Source organism: Rhamphochromis sp. 'chilingali' (assembly GCF_963969265.1).
Source record: "Rhamphochromis sp. 'chilingali' genome assembly, chromosome: 20".
Taxonomy (NCBI): Eukaryota; Metazoa; Chordata; class Actinopteri; order Cichliformes; family Cichlidae; genus Rhamphochromis; species Rhamphochromis sp. 'chilingali'.
The window spans coordinates 26,563,079-26,585,190 of record NC_137947.1 but is presented as its reverse complement, the minus strand read 5'-3'; the positions used below and the strand labels follow the sequence as shown (position 1 = coordinate 26,585,190).

Genomic DNA, 22,112 nt, shown 5'->3' with positions numbered 1-22,112 from the left:
ACTGAAAGAAAAAAAATGGATGATCTTATACTTGCAAAACAGTTCTTATATTTTAGTTTTGTAATGTGGGCTTTTTAAACTCTAATTCAGCAGGGTGGGTTTCTTAACATTACATTGTGATTTGAGTGATACACCACATCAAGCAGGGATAAATTATGCCAAAGGAGCAAAATGTCTGAGACGACTCCCAAGTTCTGCAGCTCAAGAAAAGATTGAGATCGAGCCTGCACTTGCAGTAACACAATGTGAAATAATAATCAGTCATACTGCTGGGTAATGAAAGTTGCACATACTATAATTCTGCCTAATTATGTTACAGAAGACACAAACAAAACAAAACAACAATAAAACAGACAATGCCTTCTTTGATCTCACTCAGAAGAATGTATTTGCTGATTTTATTGCACAGATATGTAAAAGATGCATATTTTTATTTGGCAATACAAAAGAAAAGTCACTTCATCTGGATCCTGCCACTACAATGCATCGTTCCCATTTTATCACATGATCATTGTACAGTCATATCAAATTACTTACAATGCATAACAGAATAAAAGCGCTCCATTTTCACCCCCAAGCAAAGAACATAAAGCATTGTTTTAAAGTAAATAAGTTTGTGTATGATTGTCTTTAAGAGTTCCTTTTTGACATGTAGGTTTCAAAATCCATACATGTATCATATATATGGATCATACACGATCCATACATGTACTGTATATGTACGATCCATCATGTATACATGATCCCTACATGATGGATCATGTATACCGGACAGTTTTAAAGCAATGCTTTGTGAAGCAAACACATAATACTGCACAGTTCTTAAACATAACTTAAAATAATACCATCATTCAATATTGGTTGTTGAAATTATACTGATACAAACACATGACCTTCATATTAAGTCAAGGGAGCTTTGACAAAAAAAACAAACAAAAAAAACAACAACAAAAAAACGCAAAACAAAAATCAGTTCAATTATGTTGCCATATTCCCATACAAAATTTATTTTAACACCTCAATCATAAACATTAGAAGCAAGCTCATGTCACACATAACTGTAAAAGACAAACAAACAAAAAAACGTACCATTCAGTGGCTCCAACAGAAACACACAGATGCACATTGTTAAGGCACATGTGGTTTTGGCAAATTAGACATTCATGTTCCCCCTGATGTGTTTTCTGCAGTGGAGCCTGGAAGTTAAGGCCTTTTACACTTTGGTTCCATGTCTAGGTCTATGTAAGTATGACACGCTGATATAGTACTGATGTTCTAACTGTTTTATTGATAATGTGGGAATGATGCTTTTTGTAGTTGCGCCAATGGTCCCTGTATGTACGTATGCAATTTTCAGTCATACCACATTCTTTAAAGAAAATTATTTTGTGGACCTTTAAGTTGTGGACTCCCTAAGGTTCCTGAACCCCACTTTGAGAACCTCTGTTCTAAATGATCTGGTAGTCAATGCTTCTGTTTCAACACTGACATCACCAGAGTTGTTCCAACTTAACAAATAGATGAGGCATAAGCATCATAAGGCATAAAAGGCATCTCTAGCTAATTCCTTTAAGTAACCTTAAGTATAATCATGAATAGAAAAGGCACTAGGGAAACACTGGTTCATAAAATAACAGCTTGCAGCTTTTCAACACTTGTATAAGATGACTGATTGCATAAGAAGCCTTGCACTACACAACAATCCTGGAACTAAAATATAGTCATAAGATTTTTAATCCGTTTTAATCCATAAATAGTCCCAGAAAGTCACATGTGCTACATGCCACATTTGTCAAGTATGCTTTTCTATTCCTTTTCAAAAGTGTAACTGGTTGGTTGATAAGAATGGAATAACTAGCAAGCAGTTTATGCAATCCAAACATTGGAAGCAAAGACTAAATAAGTTATTGGAATAAAGTCGATGTGCATAAAGGGTCATGAAACCACTGTTGCTCATGAGGCAGCTATGACTCAGGACACCCAAATAAAACGGCATGGTTGTAAACCTAGACAAAGTGTACCAAAATATAAACATGCTTTGGTCATTTAATGTGTCATTCTGCTGTTACAGAGGCACATGATGTAAACTCCACATTGTGAGTTTGTCCTTTTTTTGGACAACTGTATTTCAGGTCCATCTTACATGTTGCAGTTCTTACTTGAACTACATGCTGCAGGTCAAAGCACAATGAGCGCAACAAAAAAGACAAATAGGGCAGGTAGACAAAGGGGGTAGTTCCAAGTGTTGCGATAGCTTCCATCTTATCTTCACCTGGGTATAGGAGGAAGAGGAGGTGCTCCTCTTTCCTTTTTACCAGAACCTGCAAAGAATCAAAGACACACAAAGTTAGTGCTTTCTTTAGTAACAGAGCATGTTTTCCTCCACCAGATGGCAGTGTCTGACAAGCCAGATCAACAGTTTTCCCACTTGTTTGGAAGTTTGGACTAATATAATGTAAATATCAGCCAAAATCTTTAGTGAGTTCAATATTTTTAATTTAATGGTGCACAAATGCTTAAATATTGTAAGGTAGTCTGATTATAGCCAGAAAGACTTAACAGAACTAAACTGAATGTTGTGACGTTTTACAGTTGGGACATTGATTGATTGTTGAAAAGAAGATTACAAAAGCAAAGTAATGAACTGGGAGGGACAGCAAACTTTGATGTTGGGAGTTAAATGGGAGTTATTGTCAAATGTCGGAAAAGTACTGCAGACAATTATAAGAGAGATAAATTAATGTTGAGGCTAGTAGTAATAGGCCACAGACAACACAATTAGGACTGGTACCAGAACGTGGCCTGGGCTGAAATGAGGAGCTACAATGTCAGATGTCAGTTCATCAGAAGTAATTTACAAACCATAAAGGAATGCTGATAAACTACTTTGCTTTGATTAGAATCTCATATTGAATATATTAAATCAATAATATATCGTTAATTTGTAATGTTATAATCAGCATCACTTTTTCCTGTTTTGTATTCTTTCCTTTTTTCTGATGTTTTTTGTGCTGTAAAGGACTATGGATCAAGTGGCTCATGTCCAAAGTAATGTTAAAATATGTAATGTTATGCACTGGTCTGTCAGTGTCTTTAACAGGTTACTAAGCAAACTGAAAACTGCATGAAGATCATCTAACGATGCTGAGTGCAGATAACATGCAGAACTCACCTTTGCTTTCATTTTTGCCAAGCTTACTGGGGTAGGTCTTCTGGGAGTGCACATAGGGCTCAGGTGGAGGAAGGTCTGACACTGGGTGAAAATTGAACCGACCCTCCCACTCATCTATTAATGGAAAGAATGAAGGTGTCAGTGTTAATTTCTCCAGGAGAATGACTTAGCTTTATGACAGTATATGTATAAAGGATATTGTATTTGTTTAGAATTGGATGAAACATGACTAAAAATGTAATTTTAAAAAATGGATCCCTGTAAACTCGTTTTACAATCTTACTACTTTGGTTAAAGGAGTAAAAACAACTGCAGCGGAGGTGAGTGAGTTCTTTTGCCATAACTGAACATAACAGACTTTACGTCTTAAAAACAGTGCTGAAGGATATCGTCTGAAAAAGTCCTTTAGAAGTCAGAGTTAGCCTCTTCTGTTTGGAAAGTAACCACTGGTACACATGGGCTTACGTGCTGGTTTTAGGATTTTATTGTTGTTCCTTAAACAGACTCGACATACTTCAGTGCTATTTTCCTCTTTATTTTTGCATCGTCTTGCCATAAAGTAGCAAAATTATTTTATAGACTACTCAAATAAACCTTAATGACATATTAAAGGTTTTTCTCACCTTGTATTTGGTTGTGGTTTTGGAAACCATTCCCCATGGGTGGTGGTGGAGGAAACCCACCTCCTGTTCCCGGCCTGTCAGGAGGAAGGGGAGGCCTGCCTCCGGGTCCACCACGAGGGGGCTCTGGGCCTGGCCGTCCCATAGGTCGACCTGCAGGAGGTGGAGGAGGTAGAGGGCCTTTGGAGCGGGAGAAAAAAACAATAGGATGTTAAATGATCCAAAGTGGCATAAAATCCAGTAACTTTTGATGTTAATGGGCATGCTATATCATAAATATGTCTAATATAAAATTAGAATGCTGCAGTAATTCATAGTTCAATTAACAGGTGAGCTCTTTTTTACCCGAGCGTACTGATGACTGGTTCCTTCCAAGAGCTGGTGGTCTCTCATTTGGAGGAGGAGGGAGAGGTCCTGACCGGGTAGGTGGTGGTGCTGGACTATGGCTGGCGAAGATAAATGTAATATTAATCTATGTTAATCCTTTTTAAAGTATCCCTATTTTTTAAGCACACATCCCTTAGGAAATATAAATCATTGTGCACACTACTTTAAAACCTTGAGGATTAAACTGCATATCTGAAATACGACATACAGATTTAACTTCATAGAGCATCAAGCACTAATCGCTCTTCTTTCAGATTTGCACCCCAGTCACTTTTGCCATTTTAGTTAAACAAACTTGGATGTTGCTGTGTGCACCTCTCCTTCTGTTCTCCACAGTTAGCAATGTTTGAATGCCATCTGTTAAATCAGCCAATGTTGTAAGCAGACACCAGGTGGAGTTTAGCTAAGAGATGAAACCTGCCACAATCTGATATTGTCATGTTGGTGTTGTTCCCAGATCAACATAGTAAATGTTGTTCCAGCATCAACATTGCAAGTGACCAATCAGAATATTGTGACATCATACTTTTACCTAACCCTAACCCTTTAATAAACACTAAGCAGAATTGATATTGTCCTTGCAACATTGGAATTTCATAAATGCACGAATGGCTTGGCGCGCCAAAGAATAACGTCACAACAATGTGATTGGTCACTTGCAATGTTGATCCTGGAGCAACATTTACTATGTTGTTCCAGCAAAAACACCAACACGACGATATCAGATCATCCTGAAAGCTGAGGAGTGGGGTAGACTTAACTTTTTTATAGATACACACATTATTTTGTGTTTTTTGGTGTGGACAGGTAGTTTAGCTTTATTTTTATTTTTCCTTGCAATTTGCAAGTTTGCTGTTTTATTGTGTACTTAATTTTGCTTTATCTGTTTGTCATTTATTTTGTGGTTTGGGACGATTACCTACTGCTTAATAGCAAAGCAAACACCTAATTTAACAGTAGGTTTCCCACCTCAGTAGCAACAGGAACCTTCCAAAGCTAGAGTAAGTGCTTAGTGGTATGTATGTTTTAGACTGTGACTAGACTAGGAAACCTCTTAGTTTAAAGCCAAATTAAATTCGAGAAAAAAAAAAGATTTTATCAACATTCAACTTAAGTTTTCAAACTGCGAGTGGCCTTTTTAAGGAAGCTACTGGTTCCTTTGCATGAAGTGTGAACTGCAGCATCATAGAACAGCTATTAGATTTGAATCTATGCAAACTCTGATATGTCGACCAAAGTAGATACCATGCTCACATTGTCTGATAAGAAATGCACCGCTGCATTTCTTATTTCTTGCAGTCATCCATTAAGATTTAACAGATTTCAGGTGGCATATCAGATAAAACTTTGTCAGTACCTGTTGAGCGAGCTGTTTCTTTGGGGTAGACGAGGTGAGGGGTCATCACCTCCTACTGGGGTGGGAGGTAAGGAAGGAGGCCCTGGACGTCCTGGTGGAAGAGGAGGTGCACCCCCACCGGGTGTGGGACGCGAAGGTGAGGAAGAAGCAACAGACGGAGAAGGTTTGGAGTTGACTGAAGGAGGAGGAGGTGGCGGCATGTCACGTGGTATGGATGGCCGGTGTCCTCCAGGGGCAGGTGGTGGTGGCGGTCGATCATCAGGAAGTGGGGGCCTCCCTCCTGGAGCAGGTGGTAAGGGAGGTCTGCTGCTATTTGAAGGTGGAGGAGGCGAGGAGAAGCTTGTTCGAGGGCCTGGTGTGGAACCTCCTGGTGGCGGAGGAAGAGGGCCGTGCCTCCCTGATGGAATGCTTGGTGGTCCAGATGGAGATCCATGGCCCGGCCTTGGTCCTGTGGGGAGTGATGGTGGAGGTGGGCCCCCACGAGATGGGAAGGACTGAGCAGGTCGAGGTGTGTTGGGTACGGGAGGAGGAGCACCTCCTGGAGAGTCTTGCCTGGATGGAAAACCTGGGCGGCCCTTGGGAAGATCAGGGGCACTGCTACGGCCACCAGCAGGGGTTCCTGGAAGTCTAGGTGGTCCGCCGCTAGGGCTTCCACCACCACCAAAAGGGCTTGGGCCACCACCACCAAAAGGGCTTGGGCCACCGGATCGGCCTCCAGGTGGGAGAATGGGTCCTCGGCTGGGTCCCGAGTCTGACAGAGAACAAAACGGAAAAATAAACTACGAGATTGCACAAAATTTTCTTTGTTGTTTGTCATTGTTTTGTATCTTTTTTTTCTTTTTTTTTACCATTGGAGTCTCTGTTCGCTGCAGATCTCAGTTTTGGCATCCCACCCGCAAACAGGCCTCCTAAGCCAGCAGGAGCCCCACCACCACATCCTCCTCCTCCTCCTCCCCCGCCTCCTCCTCCTCCTCCCCCACCTCCTCCTCCTCCTTTGGGTTCTGATAGAAAAAAACAAACAAATATTGAGTTAATCATTCTTGCGACATGTGGAGGACATTCATTACTGAATCATATTATTTCCTCATTACTTGTGACTAAGTTAATATGACTAACTCCCATTATTTCTCCTTTGCAATCATAACTGAAATAGTCACTGAAATGACATCGACTTACTGTCAAATACGGGTGCACTGCGGTCATTTGTAACAGTTTTCTTTAGTCTGGCTCCTTTACCAATATCAGACAAAAGAGCACTCCTTCCATGCTGCTCTGAACGGCTTAGATTTGGTTTTTCTGTGTTGGCCTGAAAAAGACACACAAACACTGTCAGCCTTGGGAAGCCACTAGCAAATTGAGAAATACATGTAATTGTAATTAGTTATGCTTAATTGGAAAAAGATGTCATTAAATTAACATTAAAGCAAAATGTTAGTGGTTAAAATCAAGGTTACAAGTTATTTTGATATATTTTTGATTAAGGGATTTATAATACATCTAACATTAATATTGTTGTTTTGAACATGCCTGCACTTCTTTTTCAGATATTACTGGACAACGCAACTCAGCAAAGGATGATACTGTTCATTATTACCCAGTGTTCAATACATATTTAAGCTTTCTTTTCCCTTCAAATTCTTGGCAGAAATTACACTGCCCTTTTTCTGCTGGTCGCATCACTGCTGATTGCTATCTGCCATGCCTTCAACCAGTCAAATGCCTCAAAGTGGGTGGTCTTTTCGTCTGTCACAAAAGACTAATTTCTGGAAATTAAATAGCATTTTCCTTTTGAAATAATAAAAAAAAAAGCTCCAACACATATTCTTCAGTGTGAAACGGTGAAGATGCTGTTGCTATTAAATGCTCAAAGAGGTAAGGTCAATCTATTACATTGAGGATGTGATTAAAATGTTGACATTTCTTTCATTTTTGGCAGGGTACCTAGTCAATTGTAAGCTTTTAGATTTCTAGAGCAAGCTTTTCAACACTACATTACTTTATAGCATTTTATAGAGAGATGGATAAACAGTCAGTGAAAGAAAGAGAAAACTGTCATTTCTTAAATTACTTCAACTTTAAAGTGACAGGCCATGTAGATGAAACTATGAATGAAAAATAACAAAAAAAAAAAAGATTTGTTATGACATTATATGGCCACAAGATGTCTCTAGCTCAGTAGAACAGAGCAACAGATCTGGCTTGATTTAGATAAATGAAAACAAAAACTCACAAGAGCAAAAGTAGGAGGAGGGGGAGCTGCTGGAGGTGGCGGTGGTGGAGGTGGTCCTGGCATCTTCTGCTTTCCTCTGTTTTACTCTATCTGCACTGGATGCCGCACCCTGGAATACAGATCACAGACATTCTTGAAAAACAGGGAAAACAAGCTGATGTTGAATTATGTTTGGACCTCTTAAGCAGCAGACTGCATTTTTAAAGCATCCCAGTGTCCCATTAGGGATGAGGCAGGATGCTTGCACTGCAGTACATTTGTGTTTCCTCTTACAATTTGTTTATCAATTAAAGGCTTTTCTGATGACTATATTATTCATGACTCCACCACAGGATGGTAGAGACAGTAAAAAAATGGCAGACGGCAAACAAAACTGAATCACAAAAATAGTGACAAAAATGCTGTATGCTGCTGACATCACAATGTAGTGATTGCCATTGCTTTTTGCCTTTTTAGGGACATTTTTTTCCTCCTTCAGTTACACGGTTTTTGTGATACACTTACTCGCCAGTTTGTTAGGTACACGTGTTCAACTGCCCATTAACATAAAAATCTAATCAGCCAATCACATGGCAGCAACTCGAAGCATTAAGGCATGTAGACATGAAACAGATGACCAGCTGAAGTTCAAATGAAGCATCTGATTGAGTGATAAAGGTGATTTAAGTGACTTTGAATTTGGCATGGCAGTTGGTCCCAGACCGGTTGGTCTGAGTATTTCAGAAACCTATGAACTACTATGACTTTCCCATACAACCGTCTCTAGAGTTTATAGAGAATGGTCCTAAAGAGAAAGTTTCCAGTGAGCAGCAGTCCTCTGGGAGAAAATGCCTTCTTGATGCCAGGGCCAGACTGCTTTGAGCTGATGCAAGGGCAACAGTAACTCAAATAAGAACTCTTTACAAACCAAGTTAAGCAGAAGAGGATCTTTAAATTAACAGCAAGCCTTGAAGCACATGGGCTAGAAGGCCACGCCTGTTGCCACTCAGGTCAGCTAAAAAAAGGAAACTGAGGATTCATACGAATTCATCGAAATTGCATGAATGAATATCGGAAACAAGTTACCTAGTCTGATGAGTCTTAATTTCTGCCATGACATTCAAATGGTAGAGTCAGAATTTCACCAACATGAAAGCATGGATCCAATCTGGCCAGTGGTTCAGGTTGGTGGTACACATTTAGAGCCTTAGTACCAACTGAGCATTGTTTAAACTTCACAGCCAACCTGCTATTGTCCATCCAGCCACTGATGGCTGCGTCCAGCAGGATGACACATTTCAAATCATCTCAGACTGGCTGCTTGAATATGGCAGTGAGTTCACTGTATTCAAATGTATTTCACAGTCATCAGATTTCAATCCAACAGTGCACCTTTGGGATGTTGTGGAACAGAAGATTTGCATCTTGGATGTGCATCTGACAAATTTGCCACAACTATATAATACGTAGCGAGGTGTACCTAATAGTGTGGCTTATGTGTGTAGATTACAGATAACTGTTTCGTGTTTCAAATATCACAGGAACGCAACATTATACATAGCTTTGATGTGATAGTATTGTGCTGTGAGTTACTCTCTGACTTCCTCAACTAGTTTCTACAAACCAAAAGGTTAAACTACAAAATGTTGGTGTGGAAGTAACAGTTCTCATTATGTTCGTGCCAAACAGCAAAAGCACACTCTGATGATCATTTCTCTAGCAAAATCTCTGTCATTCACAGACTAGCAGGGATTGATAGGACTACATATGGATGCTAATAACTGTTTAGAAAAATACCACAAGGAAATCCTTTTTAAAGTATTTTAAGCTGTAGTTTATTTAATGACAAGTACAGTAGATACTATGAGCTGACTGCACTGAAGTGCATGCGTCTATACATTTTGCACACAAAAAACAGTGGCTAAAGAAAGTTACTTTCATTTCCTTAAATTTGGTGAGAAGTCTGAAAATATGCAGAATACAAAAAAAACAAAAAACCAAAAACTGTAGGTTACTTTGTTTGACTGGCAGGGATCGCACAACATCACAATCATTTATCGTGGTGGTGCTCGTTCACTACATCTGAGCTCCACTTGGGTTTTAGCCTGCTGTACAAATCAGTGGGGGAGTCCAGCAACTGCAAAGACAGCAGCAAAGGCTCTCTATGATATGACTTCCTCTTTAGTCGAGTCTTTTTTTAACTAAACATTACTAATAAAAGTGGTTCTGACTGGAAAATGTATCACCCTTTGCACTATAATGTCATGTATTTATGCTATGTTGAATTCTTGGAGGAACTGAAAGTAAACGACGGAGACAAGATCGCTCGAGAAGGAAATATTTTTTTCCAGAAATATGAGGAGTAGCAGGTCATAACAACAAATCAGTTGATATCGATCTCACATACAACGGCAAACTGACAGTAAAAGTTTCATCACTAAGGAACTTGAGTGTTCAGTTCCTGTAACCACAGCTTCAAAAAGTGTTGTAAATCTATATAAAGAGTTTATTTTTACAAAGCCAGAAGACAATGTTACAAGGGCTCATTCTGTGTAAATGCCAATGGGAAGTCCAAGAGTTTATAATGCTTATAATAAAATACTGATGATTAACACACCATCCTGTGACTGTGATAATGTATTAGCTGCTATTATTCTCATTACCATTGCTCTTTTCCACTGAGAAGAAAATAGGGGAAAGAAAAACAGTACGTGAATAGTGAATGCGTGCAGCTTAAGGACAAACTGAACATGGCTGATGTAGAAACAGCTGCAGACCACTGATTCTCATGTCCATGAAGCTGTGCAGCGGCAGCTTTCTGTTCTAACATCAGGCAGAACTATGAACTTGCTAAACTCATTTGCTTCAAGCATCCACTATGCGTTGTTTTTCACGAGGGAGAGATTCAGTTTTTCTTAACCTATCACAAGATACCAATGTATCTAACTGAATCTAAGATTATTTTATGTGACCGCTGACGTGTAGTTATGCAAGTATACTGGTTTACCTGCATTTCAAGAGTTAAGTCAGATAGAAATGTTCAGTACAGTTGTCTGTTTGTATAACAGTAACTGTGTCATAAGGATGGCACAGATGCTTAAGTTTAAAAGTTCTTTTCAATTGGATCTCTTGAATGTAAACTCTCATCGATGAGGCAAATAAATGCAATCCCTGTCTGTAATGCAATGTATCCAGAACACTACACCAATGCAAGTGGCCATGTCACCAGTCACATTTCACCCTATGAGAAAAGGACTAAGATTCCAGTAAAGAGTAAGACTTGTTTACTACCAGAGAAAATGATGTCAGGAAGGTGTCAGAAACCCAGTGCGTCACTCACATTTGACACTTCCCCAAATAAACTGAAAATGAACAAGACTTCTGATATCTGTCGATATCTGAGTGGATAGTTTAAATTACCTGTTTGATAAAAAAGGTTGATGTAAAAAAAGCCACGAAGCAATCAAGGCAGGGTTGTGATTACTGATTTACTCCAAAGATGAATATATAAATAATATAATATTTATTTTCTAAGCCTAATCCATTGCTATCATAATGGCAAACTAGTCTGAATGCAAATAACAAACAAACTCATTGGTTTGTCTGTTTACCAGTGTCAACATAACTACTCTAATCACAGAGGTTAGGCGAGGCCACGTACAGTAGGCAAAAGGCATTTAACCTTATTGACTAACTTTCACTTGTATTTATCCATATCAACTGTTTCATCTCACAAAAATACACACCTCACGTTCTCACTTCATTTTTATTTGCACGCATAAAAAAAGACCATCCTCAAGGGGCCTCTTACTTCCTGTATGCTGCTGACAAACAGGAAGTCACGATGCGCCTCAAGAACCGCAGCCATCCGGTTGCCATCCGATGCCTCTACATCGCAGCCACGCATCATTTTGATATTCTCCTACCTCATTTTCTTTCTCTCAACTGTGACTCGCCAAACCACACCCCAACTCCACACACACACCCTGCATGTGTGTATAACCCCCATGTTCCTCCTTTTTTGTGCCTTCATGTTCACCCTTGCATGAACTATCAGCCTTCTTTTCTCAGTCTCGGACAGTTTCACTCAATGCCCTTTCCCTATCGCCCAGTCTCACTGGTTCCTGCGTCCTTTGTCGCTCTCAGTGTCTCAAAACAGCGAAAAGTGAAGTTTAGATTTTGTCTGCTTCCTAAAGCTAGCAACACAAATCTTATTTTAAGGCATACATGGGTCTTCAAAAATGATCCCCATCTCGTACTGGGGTTGTTATAGGGATACAGCAAATGTCATACAAATTTACTTCCATTATAACAACTGTATATCTGTTACAGGGACAAAAGAACATGTTTATAGCAAAAAAACAATAACAATAATATTCAACATGATTATTAGTAAGAAGTTGAAACATTAGGCAGTTATTTCTCAATGTAGAGCAAGAAAAAGCCTGTAAATGCTGCAGAAACAAACGATAAAACACTGAGTGAGAACAGAGTCTAAAGAGGACAGCATGTACCGTAAACATGCATCAGTGTCAGGGCTGGTATATCACACCACCTCAAGTAATTAAGTCACTCAGAAATTGGAAACTTCTCATTTGCAATTCCTTTCATACATTCTTTAGTCATATTTAGCAGTAATAAGAATACAGATTCGGTGAAGAGTAAAGAGAGGATTTAGAAGAAAATTGTGTGTTGGTGCACAAAGATGTTCACCAATTCCTAAATATTTCTGTTTTAAAAACTACAGAGTTGAAAAATTCAGTGTATAACATTTATTTGGAAATATAATGTATCAGTTCGTGTGGGGTGTTTTTGAAGATTGTGAAAGACCTCTTGCCTACTGTGCCCGAGCTTACCTAACCTCTGTGATCACAGAGTAGCTCTGTCAACACTGATACACAGGAAAAACTAACGTGTTAGTTAATGACATATATATTTGTTTTAAACGAGTTTTCCTCTTACAGTAGCAATGTATTTGGCTTTGAAGACAAGCATTATATCCTGATACTTGCAATATAATTTATCCTTGCGCTTTCTACTGTGGTACAAGTAGATGATAATCATAGAAATTATACATAGACAAAAGGTACGAAGCCACCTACACTTCTACACAACCTTTTAGGACAATCCACTTTAAATAGGTGGAGTAACTTTTGCAGTTATAAAGGCCGTTACTCTTCCGGGTAGGCTTTCAGGAAAATTTTGGAGTATGTGTGTGGGAATTTTTACTCATTCATCCAGAATTCCCAAGCATTTTGAGGACAGATAATGATGTTGTAGAACAGGGCCTGACTTGCAATCTAATGTGTCCCAAAGGTGTACGGTGCGGTAGAGGTCAGCACTCTGTGCGACCCAATGAAGTTCTTCCACAATCAAGGTCTCTAAAGGCACCCAGCCCATGCCTTTAGGGACCTTGATTTGTGCACTGGGGCACAGGCATGCTTGAACAAACTGCTCCCATAAATTTTGAAACATAGAATTGTCCAAGTTGTCTTGATAAGATGAAGCTGGCCCAAGCAAACCCCACAGAATTATTAAATTCAATTCATTTTTTGAGTTACCACCAGACATTGTATGAGAGAGACACAACTGTGATTTCTACTAGTGCTTAGTGAAGTCCTGCTGTGAAGCCTCATCCATCTTGGCGTTTGGCTGTGATAAGGGTTGGATGAGACTGAAAAACTCAAGAAACTGAAATTAAATGTCTGGTAAACTGTGTGATTTTATGCTCATACAACCTGCAATCATACAATAAACATTATGCAGTATTCAAAAAGATTTGAAACTCATGAGTGAGCCCCTAAGCCTATTGGTCTATAGACTTTTATACAACAGATTTATTTTTGAAGCTAGAGAAGTCCCCTAATTCCCCTCAAAGACATTACAAAGAATGCTATTTTAAGGCATTCCTTTTCTGTGTATTATTGTAGGGTCTTTGCTTTACAATTGAGGTGACTGCTGTTGTGATTTGATGCTACATAAAGAAAAAAAATAACATTGAAATCACAGTAGACAGCGCAAGGATTAGATTACTAGCAAGAGGTTAATTCATGATATCCTGGTAATCAGTAAAGGACTAACAACCAAGGGATGTCTGATCTTGCTTTTATCTGTAGTAAATTTTCTCCAAATATGGCTAAGTTGCCAAATACCAAGACTGCTGCATCAACTCATTTCCTCTCCCAGTGATGAAATTACACTGATACAACTGCAGATAGAAGACTGGTAAGTGAGCGTCAGGATTACCAAAGACATTTTTCACACATGCATTGAACCCTGAATACCTGACAGAATGCATTTGAGAATGCAAATTTCCGACATAGTTGAATGATTTTCCACCTGCCAGTTCCCTAGTACACAGTTCGTGTGATGTCAGTTGGTGCAATATCTGAAGAGTGCAGTTAATTGTTGGGTGCATTCACTGCTGACAACTGGTCATTGTGTTCAATGCACAATCCATCCACTCTCGTGTGTTGGCAAGGGAGTGAAGCTGTGGTTAAAACCACCTTTCTGGTTTTATATAGTTGAAAGTGAGCATGTAAGTTATTTAAGGTGACAACAACAAAACAAGAATTAATTTGCATTATGAGCTGTGTGCTAGCTGCATTTTTAAATAATGCTGAAACAGCTCTGACTAACTGAAGAAAGACATCAACTTCCCCAAAGGAAACAGGCTTGTGTGATGAAATGGTAAAATGCGCTTCAAAACTTCTCTCCCTCTCTCTTATTCACACATAGCCTAATATTAGCAAAGCACTTCACAATGGTTCCTTTGACAAACAGAGAGGAGCAAGAAGGGAGAAGCAGGGAGGAAGATTTGAGGGACTTTGAAGAGACTCCATGAAAACACAGACTCAACCTCTAACATATGCTTCAGTTTACAAATGGTCATAAAAAGGCTTCTTCATCCCGCCACTGAACCCCCTGTGCTCCACATCCTCATTAGATTTACTGCTTAAGTAAAATCATACATACACAAATTCATATTACAAAGCACAGACTTTGTGACTGCTACCCTGAAGAAGAACAAAGTTTGTTCTTTTGTTAAGATCTCCACATTTCATTGCTTGGTGACTCGCTAACTTGATGCATTTTACCGACTGAAGGCTCCCTAAAATGGAAACATCACATTTTGGTAGCTTATTAAGTCACGTCTATGTGTCCCCAAAGCACCACTGGCTGGGCTTGCTGCAATGAGTTATCGGTAACCGAATGCCAGTCAAAGTGTTTTCCCACTAACACATTAAATTTAATCGGCCCCATTATACTTTCATCTTGGCATCTTTGCACTGAACCAACACACATGACTCACGTGCATACACACTTGTGCACACGTGCATGCACATACAAACTGACATACATGACTCACGTGCATACACACTTGTGCACACGTGCATGCACATACAAACTGACATACATGCTCACACATCTAACCTCTTTGAATTTAGCGAGAAGTGTCTATTCATAAAGAGAGAAAGCAGAGGGATTGTATCTCTGTCTGTTTTGTGAAAATGGATGGGCAGACCCCCCAGTCTACATGCTACAGCCTTTGCAAAAATATGTATTACGGCTCGTAGGAATACAACCCCCACAAACCCTCTGATTTTTAGCACTATATCTTCAAATAGTCTATGTCGCAAACCACAATACAATTAGAAATTGACTTTGAGTGCTTGTGGTCTGTAAACAGAAGAGATGGCACTGCATATACAGGACCATCTAACTCCCATACCATTTGGACTTTTTATTATACCGCCATAATAGTGTTGCCATTTCAACAAGAAAGCTATCTAATGAAAAGAGAAATTAAAAGGATTCAGAGTGTCAAATTTCATAGGAACGTCACAAAAATTCTAAAAAATATTTCTGATCAAAGAGGCTGCTGAGTCTAAAATGTGCCTGATCAGCAATAATTCTCTACAAAGATCAGATCTGCAGCTTTTCTTTACAACTTGTTAAATAGCCGTTATACCTCGGGGTTGCTGTTTGTGATATCCCAAAGTTGAAAACTCTTGTTCTAAAGGGTGTCTCTGAAAAAACGTTAACGTGCACAGGTTGTTGGCTTCATAAGCGATGGAGCTATGATGTGCAGATACAAAGGAGCAGCTACACTTCTGTGTGGCAAGAATAACCCTAATCTGACTGTGATTCACTGCATCATTCACAGTTAAAGCCTGGTACTGTAAAAATAACATTATAGAGTGAATTCACATACATTAACACATTAACTTTTAGACTTCAGAAGTCTACTACTGTTCTCAGTTAATCGAACAGAATCACCTCTGTCCCTTTCTGGATAAAAGAGGGGTGACATGACATGCTCCACATGAAAGCCAGAAAGTCCATCATCAAAGCTGAGCGTTTTCTTATGGAGCTTAGAAATTTGCACTCCTGTATTTTGACATTATTTCATATTCACTGTTAAAGTTAAATGGCACAACTAGCCAAATAGCTAGGTGGAATTAGCTAAGTGGAAGGGAAATTTAATTCTGGCATCTTAAAGCATTTACATTATTGCATGCGATGGTGAATGTCTGAAAAGAAATATATGGCATTTAGAATATTGTGCATAATGATTAATTAAAAAAATACATCACAATATTGTAAATGCTGTGATTTTATTTTCAAGCTCTAAACTTGATTATTTAAAGTTCACAAATGTTAGATGCACAGCAGTAACAAACACTATCAGGCTTCAGAGCATACAGGAACGCTGTGGTTCGTGAATTAGAGCAGGAATCCGCCCCCCTTTTGTTATTTTTTTCTTTCCACAAATTGCACTTCGGTTTTACACGTATACAAGAACAAACAGGTTAGCACAAAGACAAAAAGAAACAAGTAAAGAAGAAACAAGGACCATTTAATGACTTGATAATATAGCTGGTATTCTGGTATCCATCCACTTGTATTCACCGTTACCGTGAGCCAAAAGTCATTCATCACTGTATGTGAACAAGGCTCCCTTATGTAACATTGTTTGTTATTCTTTTCCTGCACGTGGGAAATGAACTCACCAGTGTGCGTTTCTCTCCATCTGTAATGTTGATAAGAGCTGTTGTGTTTTTTGCGTTTGTGCCATGCACTATGCTTGCAGGGTGGGAGGGTGGACAGTGCTTCTCTATGGAAATGGCATTGACAAATATTGACAATCCCACACAGGGACAGGCAAAAAATAAATAAATAAATAAAAGCTGATTTTATCTCAAACTGACTTCAACATTTTGATTACGTGCAGATGAATGGCCAAAATAGTAACTTTTCCAAAGATTGATTCTACATTCATATGGAAGTAAAGAAATGTGGAAGACTGTGTATAAACTATTTTTTAAAAAGCTGTTTGTCAGTATAAGCATGTGTAATAATTTCAAAGGGGTCATGTTGGGTGGAAGCGGGCTTATCATTAAGGGGAAGCCTGCAATCACTTTTCATTCAACTCCACCCAAGCTGCAAACAGGTTCAGTAGTGAGTGTTAAGTTACCATAAACGATAAGACAAATCAGACACATTTTGTGTATTTCAAAAATTTTAACTGATTTTAAACATGAGCTGCAGGAAAACTGTAATATTATACACTTTACAAGAAGCCCAGGGTAGTAATAAATGTGTCTGACACTAAGCAGAAACAGTGCTGAGTGGCTAAGCTAACATCCTGTGGTGTGTTCACATACACACACCCGCTGACACACACACCAGCTGAATGTTGACAGATGTGGTTCCATTGCTGCTGTTTTAGTCTTCGACTCAGCAGGGTAATTTTACCTCTCAAACATTTCTCCAAAATAGAATTAAAAGCTGAAAATAGTTTGTGATGGGAATGTGTCTTCCTCCAACAACAACAAAAAAAACACCTAAGTTTTTCTTCAAAAAACGTTATTGTAAGTATTGTGGATTTGTGTTTTTCCCCTGACGTGCATTGAAATATGGACAGACAACATTTAAGCAGAAAAGGAAAAAAAGGTTATTGCACAAAATTCACATAAGACAAATATAGACTGGACAGGCATATGAAACCACTCGGCGACGTGATGTGATTTCTAACCACTTTTACCATTTTTTCTGGTTTTCCTCCATACCTACACCACTTCCTACAAAAAAGACAATGTATTTACCTTGACTTTGGCTACCATTCAAAGATTTTGTTTTACGATTCATCATGTGTGTTTTTTCTGAAGCAGGCTGAAGGATGATTCAATACAGTCCTTTTAAATAAAAAAAATTATGTTTTTTAAATTGATGGTACATTCTATAACTACCCACAGAGTTGGTTATTCAAAGACCTCTTTTAACACAACAGCCAGATTGCAAGGGCTTTCAAAGTAACTGGACATGTAGTTATTATGTTTCAGTTTATATTTAATTATATAGTTCCAAATTACAACAGTCACCTCAAGGCTATATAGACTCCAGAGACACTGTTTGGGCAGCAGCATGTCATTTAAAAACAGATCATGCACAAAAGACTCAGATAGGAGATGACCACACAAGTGAAGATGAAACTCAAAAACAGTTGGATACTTTCTAACAACATATGTTAGAAAATATAACAGGGAAGTAGGAGAAACATTATATTATTATATATAATGTTCTTGTATAACATACTGAATTGACAGTCAAGCTACGTGGTGCAAAAAAAATCAATAATAATAATAATGATAATCTAAGATGTAGGCATGCATATCTATCTTTTGCTAGAATTTTGAGGATTACTGTGAATATAAACTCACAATGATCATTAATCCTCAAAGAGCAGAAAGGCCCATTTGTAGTTTGCAAATACAAATGTAGGCTCCTGAGTCACAGCCCAATGAGCTGAAACAAAATAAGGCTAAGGCAAAAAATACACCGGAAAATAGCATTGAAAGCATGTGACTGCATATTGGTGGTGTTTCTGTTATGCTATTGCCTTAATAATTATTGCCAGCTGAACTACTGTGTTGTTGTACTGCTGTTTCACATTCTTTGTGCTCAGATTCAGTTAAATGCATCAAAACTAATATCCTTGTTAAACATGATATTCTTGAACATAAATCCAAACCTAATAAAGACCTTTTCAGGGCAAAGAAATTGATCTAGTATGCTGAATCTGCAGCATACTAAGTAACTCACCTGTTACGGTGAAGACCAGGCTTAAGACAGCGAAAGACCACAATAAGCTAGAGCTAAATGGGGCCCGGTAAGATCATCATCATGTACAATATAGCAAGTCTGCTAATGTGGGCTTAACAACTCCAGGAAGTCAATGTGTTATGTTTATCCATCTAATTGCTTTTGAAGAACCTAAACTTTGAGTGTTATGTTGTAAAAGGTCAGCATTCATTACCTAATGTATTTGTTTTATCTAGTTTCTCAATGCAATGTACTTTCACATTACTAAAAGAATCCAGGAAATGAATTCTAACGGATGCTCAGCTGGCTTTAACCAAGACTGGGCTTTGCCCTCAAACTTCCTCACCATAGGAACAAATTATTTTTTAGCTCATAACTTCAACTAAACTACTCCAAAAAAGGGGCCGCCAGGTTAACAACAGACTTCAGGCTGATTTAGAGTCTTTTTTTTTTTAATTTGACGCAAAACAGTGGAAAGAACATAGAAGTGAATGGACTTACTCAATCTGTGTCCATAGAAGAATCAGCAGTATATTCAGTAGACAGTAGAAAAAGCACCTTAGCTCATTCCTCATAAAAAGGCAAAATGCGAACAGCAGCCACATACAGCTGAAAACGGAAAAAAACGGAAGATTAGTAGCATCTAAAAGTCTTCAACACACATTCATTACCAAGTAGGACTTCTTGATTCCACTTCCTCTAAAGTTGCATATCACATATTCAGAGAAGTCCCTCTTAAACACATACAGAGCATACATACAGCGTGCACCACTTCCTTTTTTCAGTTCCCCCACCTGGTGGAGGGGGAGGGGAGCTGGAGTTTAAAAAGAAGTCTGGGCCAATAGAAATCCAGCAAATATCTGACCTCTGTGGAGGTTATTCATCCAGGTAGGAGTCCAGCAATATCATTAGAATGCAATCGTACACTGAGGCAGCAAAATTCACTAAATAAGAAGAAATATGCAAAGTTATTTTTTGTTATATAATCTAGCACAACAAGGTCCTTCTAGAGTTTTTAGAAGTAATGTATCTATAATATATTATACTTTTAAAAGTTAAATGCAGTAGTTCATCAGCATTGCAATTCATGTTTTAAAGGACGTTCTTTTCAAGTAAAGATCATCTGCACACTGTGTGTGATACAAACAGCGACTATAAAAAAGGTGAAACCTCAGAGAAGAGGAATTAGCGCACCCTCGCTCGCTTGCTCTTCACTCAGTTTACAAGATGTGATGACCTATTTGGTTGCAGTGACCTTCCTGCACAACCAGATTTCGATACTTCTTTACATAGAAAGGCAGTGTTATTTTGTGCGACTGTTTAAGATCTAAGATTCTAAAGGTGGCCTTAATGGCCAATTTCACTAATTGATAAATAGATGTTACACTATTATCAAGAGACATTTTTTATATATTTTATAAAATTAACAGCTCTTTGGTATGCAACACCTGAGTGCAGTAGAGTCAAGTGAGTACTGAGATGAACCAGCTAGGAACATTAACATCTTTGTCAGTCTTTTTGCATCCTGCAAACTGAAGCCTAGTGATGACACCAAAACATTTTCATTTTTGCTACAATTTGGTGTCTTCAGCTGCTGTGTGGTGAATGGGACATGACTGTGTCATATACATATACACACACACAATATATATATATATATATATATATATATATATATATATATATATATATATATATATATATATATATATATATATATATATATATATATAAATATTTATTTATTTATTTATTTTCCCCTGCTTTTTAATGACAGAATATCAGGTGCAGCTGTTATTTAACTGAAAGTGAATTGATTGATTCCAGCCCATAATGTGGCTGGACATAAAGGTTAGCATAGCTCCACAGCAGACGCTTCCTGTGCTCTCAGTGTCAAACTTCCTGCTTCACCACACAGTCAGAGGCGGTCTGCCAAGCCACCGTCAGCTGCACTTCAATACTCTCCCTCATGTCTCCGCTTTCCATCCAACTACAGCAACAGAGCAGCGTCTTAAGGAGACACCTTGGCTTATTCTCATGTACTCAGCTGTTTTTCTTTACCAGAATCGAGTCTCCAGTGAGGGGAAAAAACACGTCTGGGTAGTTACCTCAGTTAACCATATAAAAGGCCACTGTTTCCCTTAACGGAGACTGTTGCAACTGGCTAATCCATCAAAGAAATGCCTATTCTGTTAAATCATCACTCACCCAAACAAAGCAAACACAGATTTAAACACAGTCATTGCAGGTGATGGGACTGATAAATGACTGAGAATGAAGCAAGCATTCAAAAAACAAACATCCCTCTATATCTCCTCGAAACATTCTGAAACACAAGAACATTAACCTTTAAGAGATCAACAGCAAAATCTTTCCATGTTTTCTAGCCCTGCTTAAATGCATCCCTAGCAATAGCATGGTGATTTACATTACAATACTTTAGCATGCAGTGTGTATTAGTGTATTTTTACTCATTCTGCACAGATCCTGCTAAAATTAAACAGTCTTAAAGCTTTGAATCCAGAGATTAAGTATTAAGTATCTTTCAGTGTGTGACTTTTTTGGAAATGCACGGGTTATTTTTTGTTATGCACCAACACTATGTCTAAGATGTTTTCCCATTACATCATGTTGCAGTGTTTAGTCACTGCAGCATCAGCAGTTTGGGCTGCAACTGTAGTAAATCTCAAAAATAATCTAGGAAAATGCATCTTTAAAGGAACAGAGTCACATTTTTGTTCTTATACCTCCCTATAGAACAGAGGCTGTCTGCACTGTTTCATACCAGACACGTTTTCATTAGTCAGGTGTTTGTGGGTGAGTTCTGTTATGACAAAGCAAAGATAACCGTTTCCCTGTTTCCACTCCGTACTAAGCTAAGTCGGTGCTGGTTGTAGCTTGATCTTAAACTAACAGATATGAGAGAGCTATCAATCTTTTTGTCTAGCTCGTAACAGCAAGTGGATGACTCCATATTCCAAAATTGCCACAGGCTTCTACCTGAAATGCTGATGTATTTGTTGTGGCATGTCAAATTTTAAATTAACTTAAGTGTCACATACATATACACATATATACACACACACATATATACACACACACACACATATATACACACACATATATACACACACACACACACACACACACACACACACACACATATATATATATATACACATATACATATATATACACATATACACATATATATATATATACACATATACACATATATATATATATACACATATACACATA

The 22,112-nt window shown here is 38.4% G+C and overlaps 1 protein-coding gene across 2 annotated transcripts in view; it reads right to left on the bottom strand.

Moving 5' to 3' along the window:
• Positions 1-2,121: 2,121 nt before the first annotated feature.
• wipf1b (WAS/WASL interacting protein family, member 1b) overlaps positions 2,122-22,112 on the bottom strand; it is a 25,584-nt gene continuing 5,593 nt past the window's right edge. Inside the window, exons 2-10 of one of the 2 annotated variants that reach the window (XM_080868902.1) lie at positions 19,353-19,460; positions 7,767-7,875; positions 6,713-6,842; positions 6,385-6,537; positions 5,537-6,287; positions 4,138-4,238; positions 3,796-3,972; positions 3,173-3,286; positions 2,122-2,321 (exon numbers count right to left, since the gene is read on the bottom strand). In XM_080868902.1, the coding sequence (XP_080725028.1) occupies positions 2,269-2,321; positions 3,173-3,286; positions 3,796-3,972; positions 4,138-4,238; positions 5,537-6,287; positions 6,385-6,537; positions 6,713-6,842; positions 7,767-7,829 (1,542 nt within the window). In that variant the 5' untranslated portion in view covers positions 7,830-7,875; positions 19,353-19,460 and the 3' untranslated portion in view covers positions 2,122-2,268. The remainder of the gene's footprint in view (positions 2,322-3,172; positions 3,287-3,795; positions 3,973-4,137; positions 4,239-5,536; positions 6,288-6,384; positions 6,538-6,712; positions 6,843-7,766; positions 7,876-19,352; positions 19,461-22,112) is intronic. The other variant, XM_080868903.1, reaches the window with a different exon arrangement.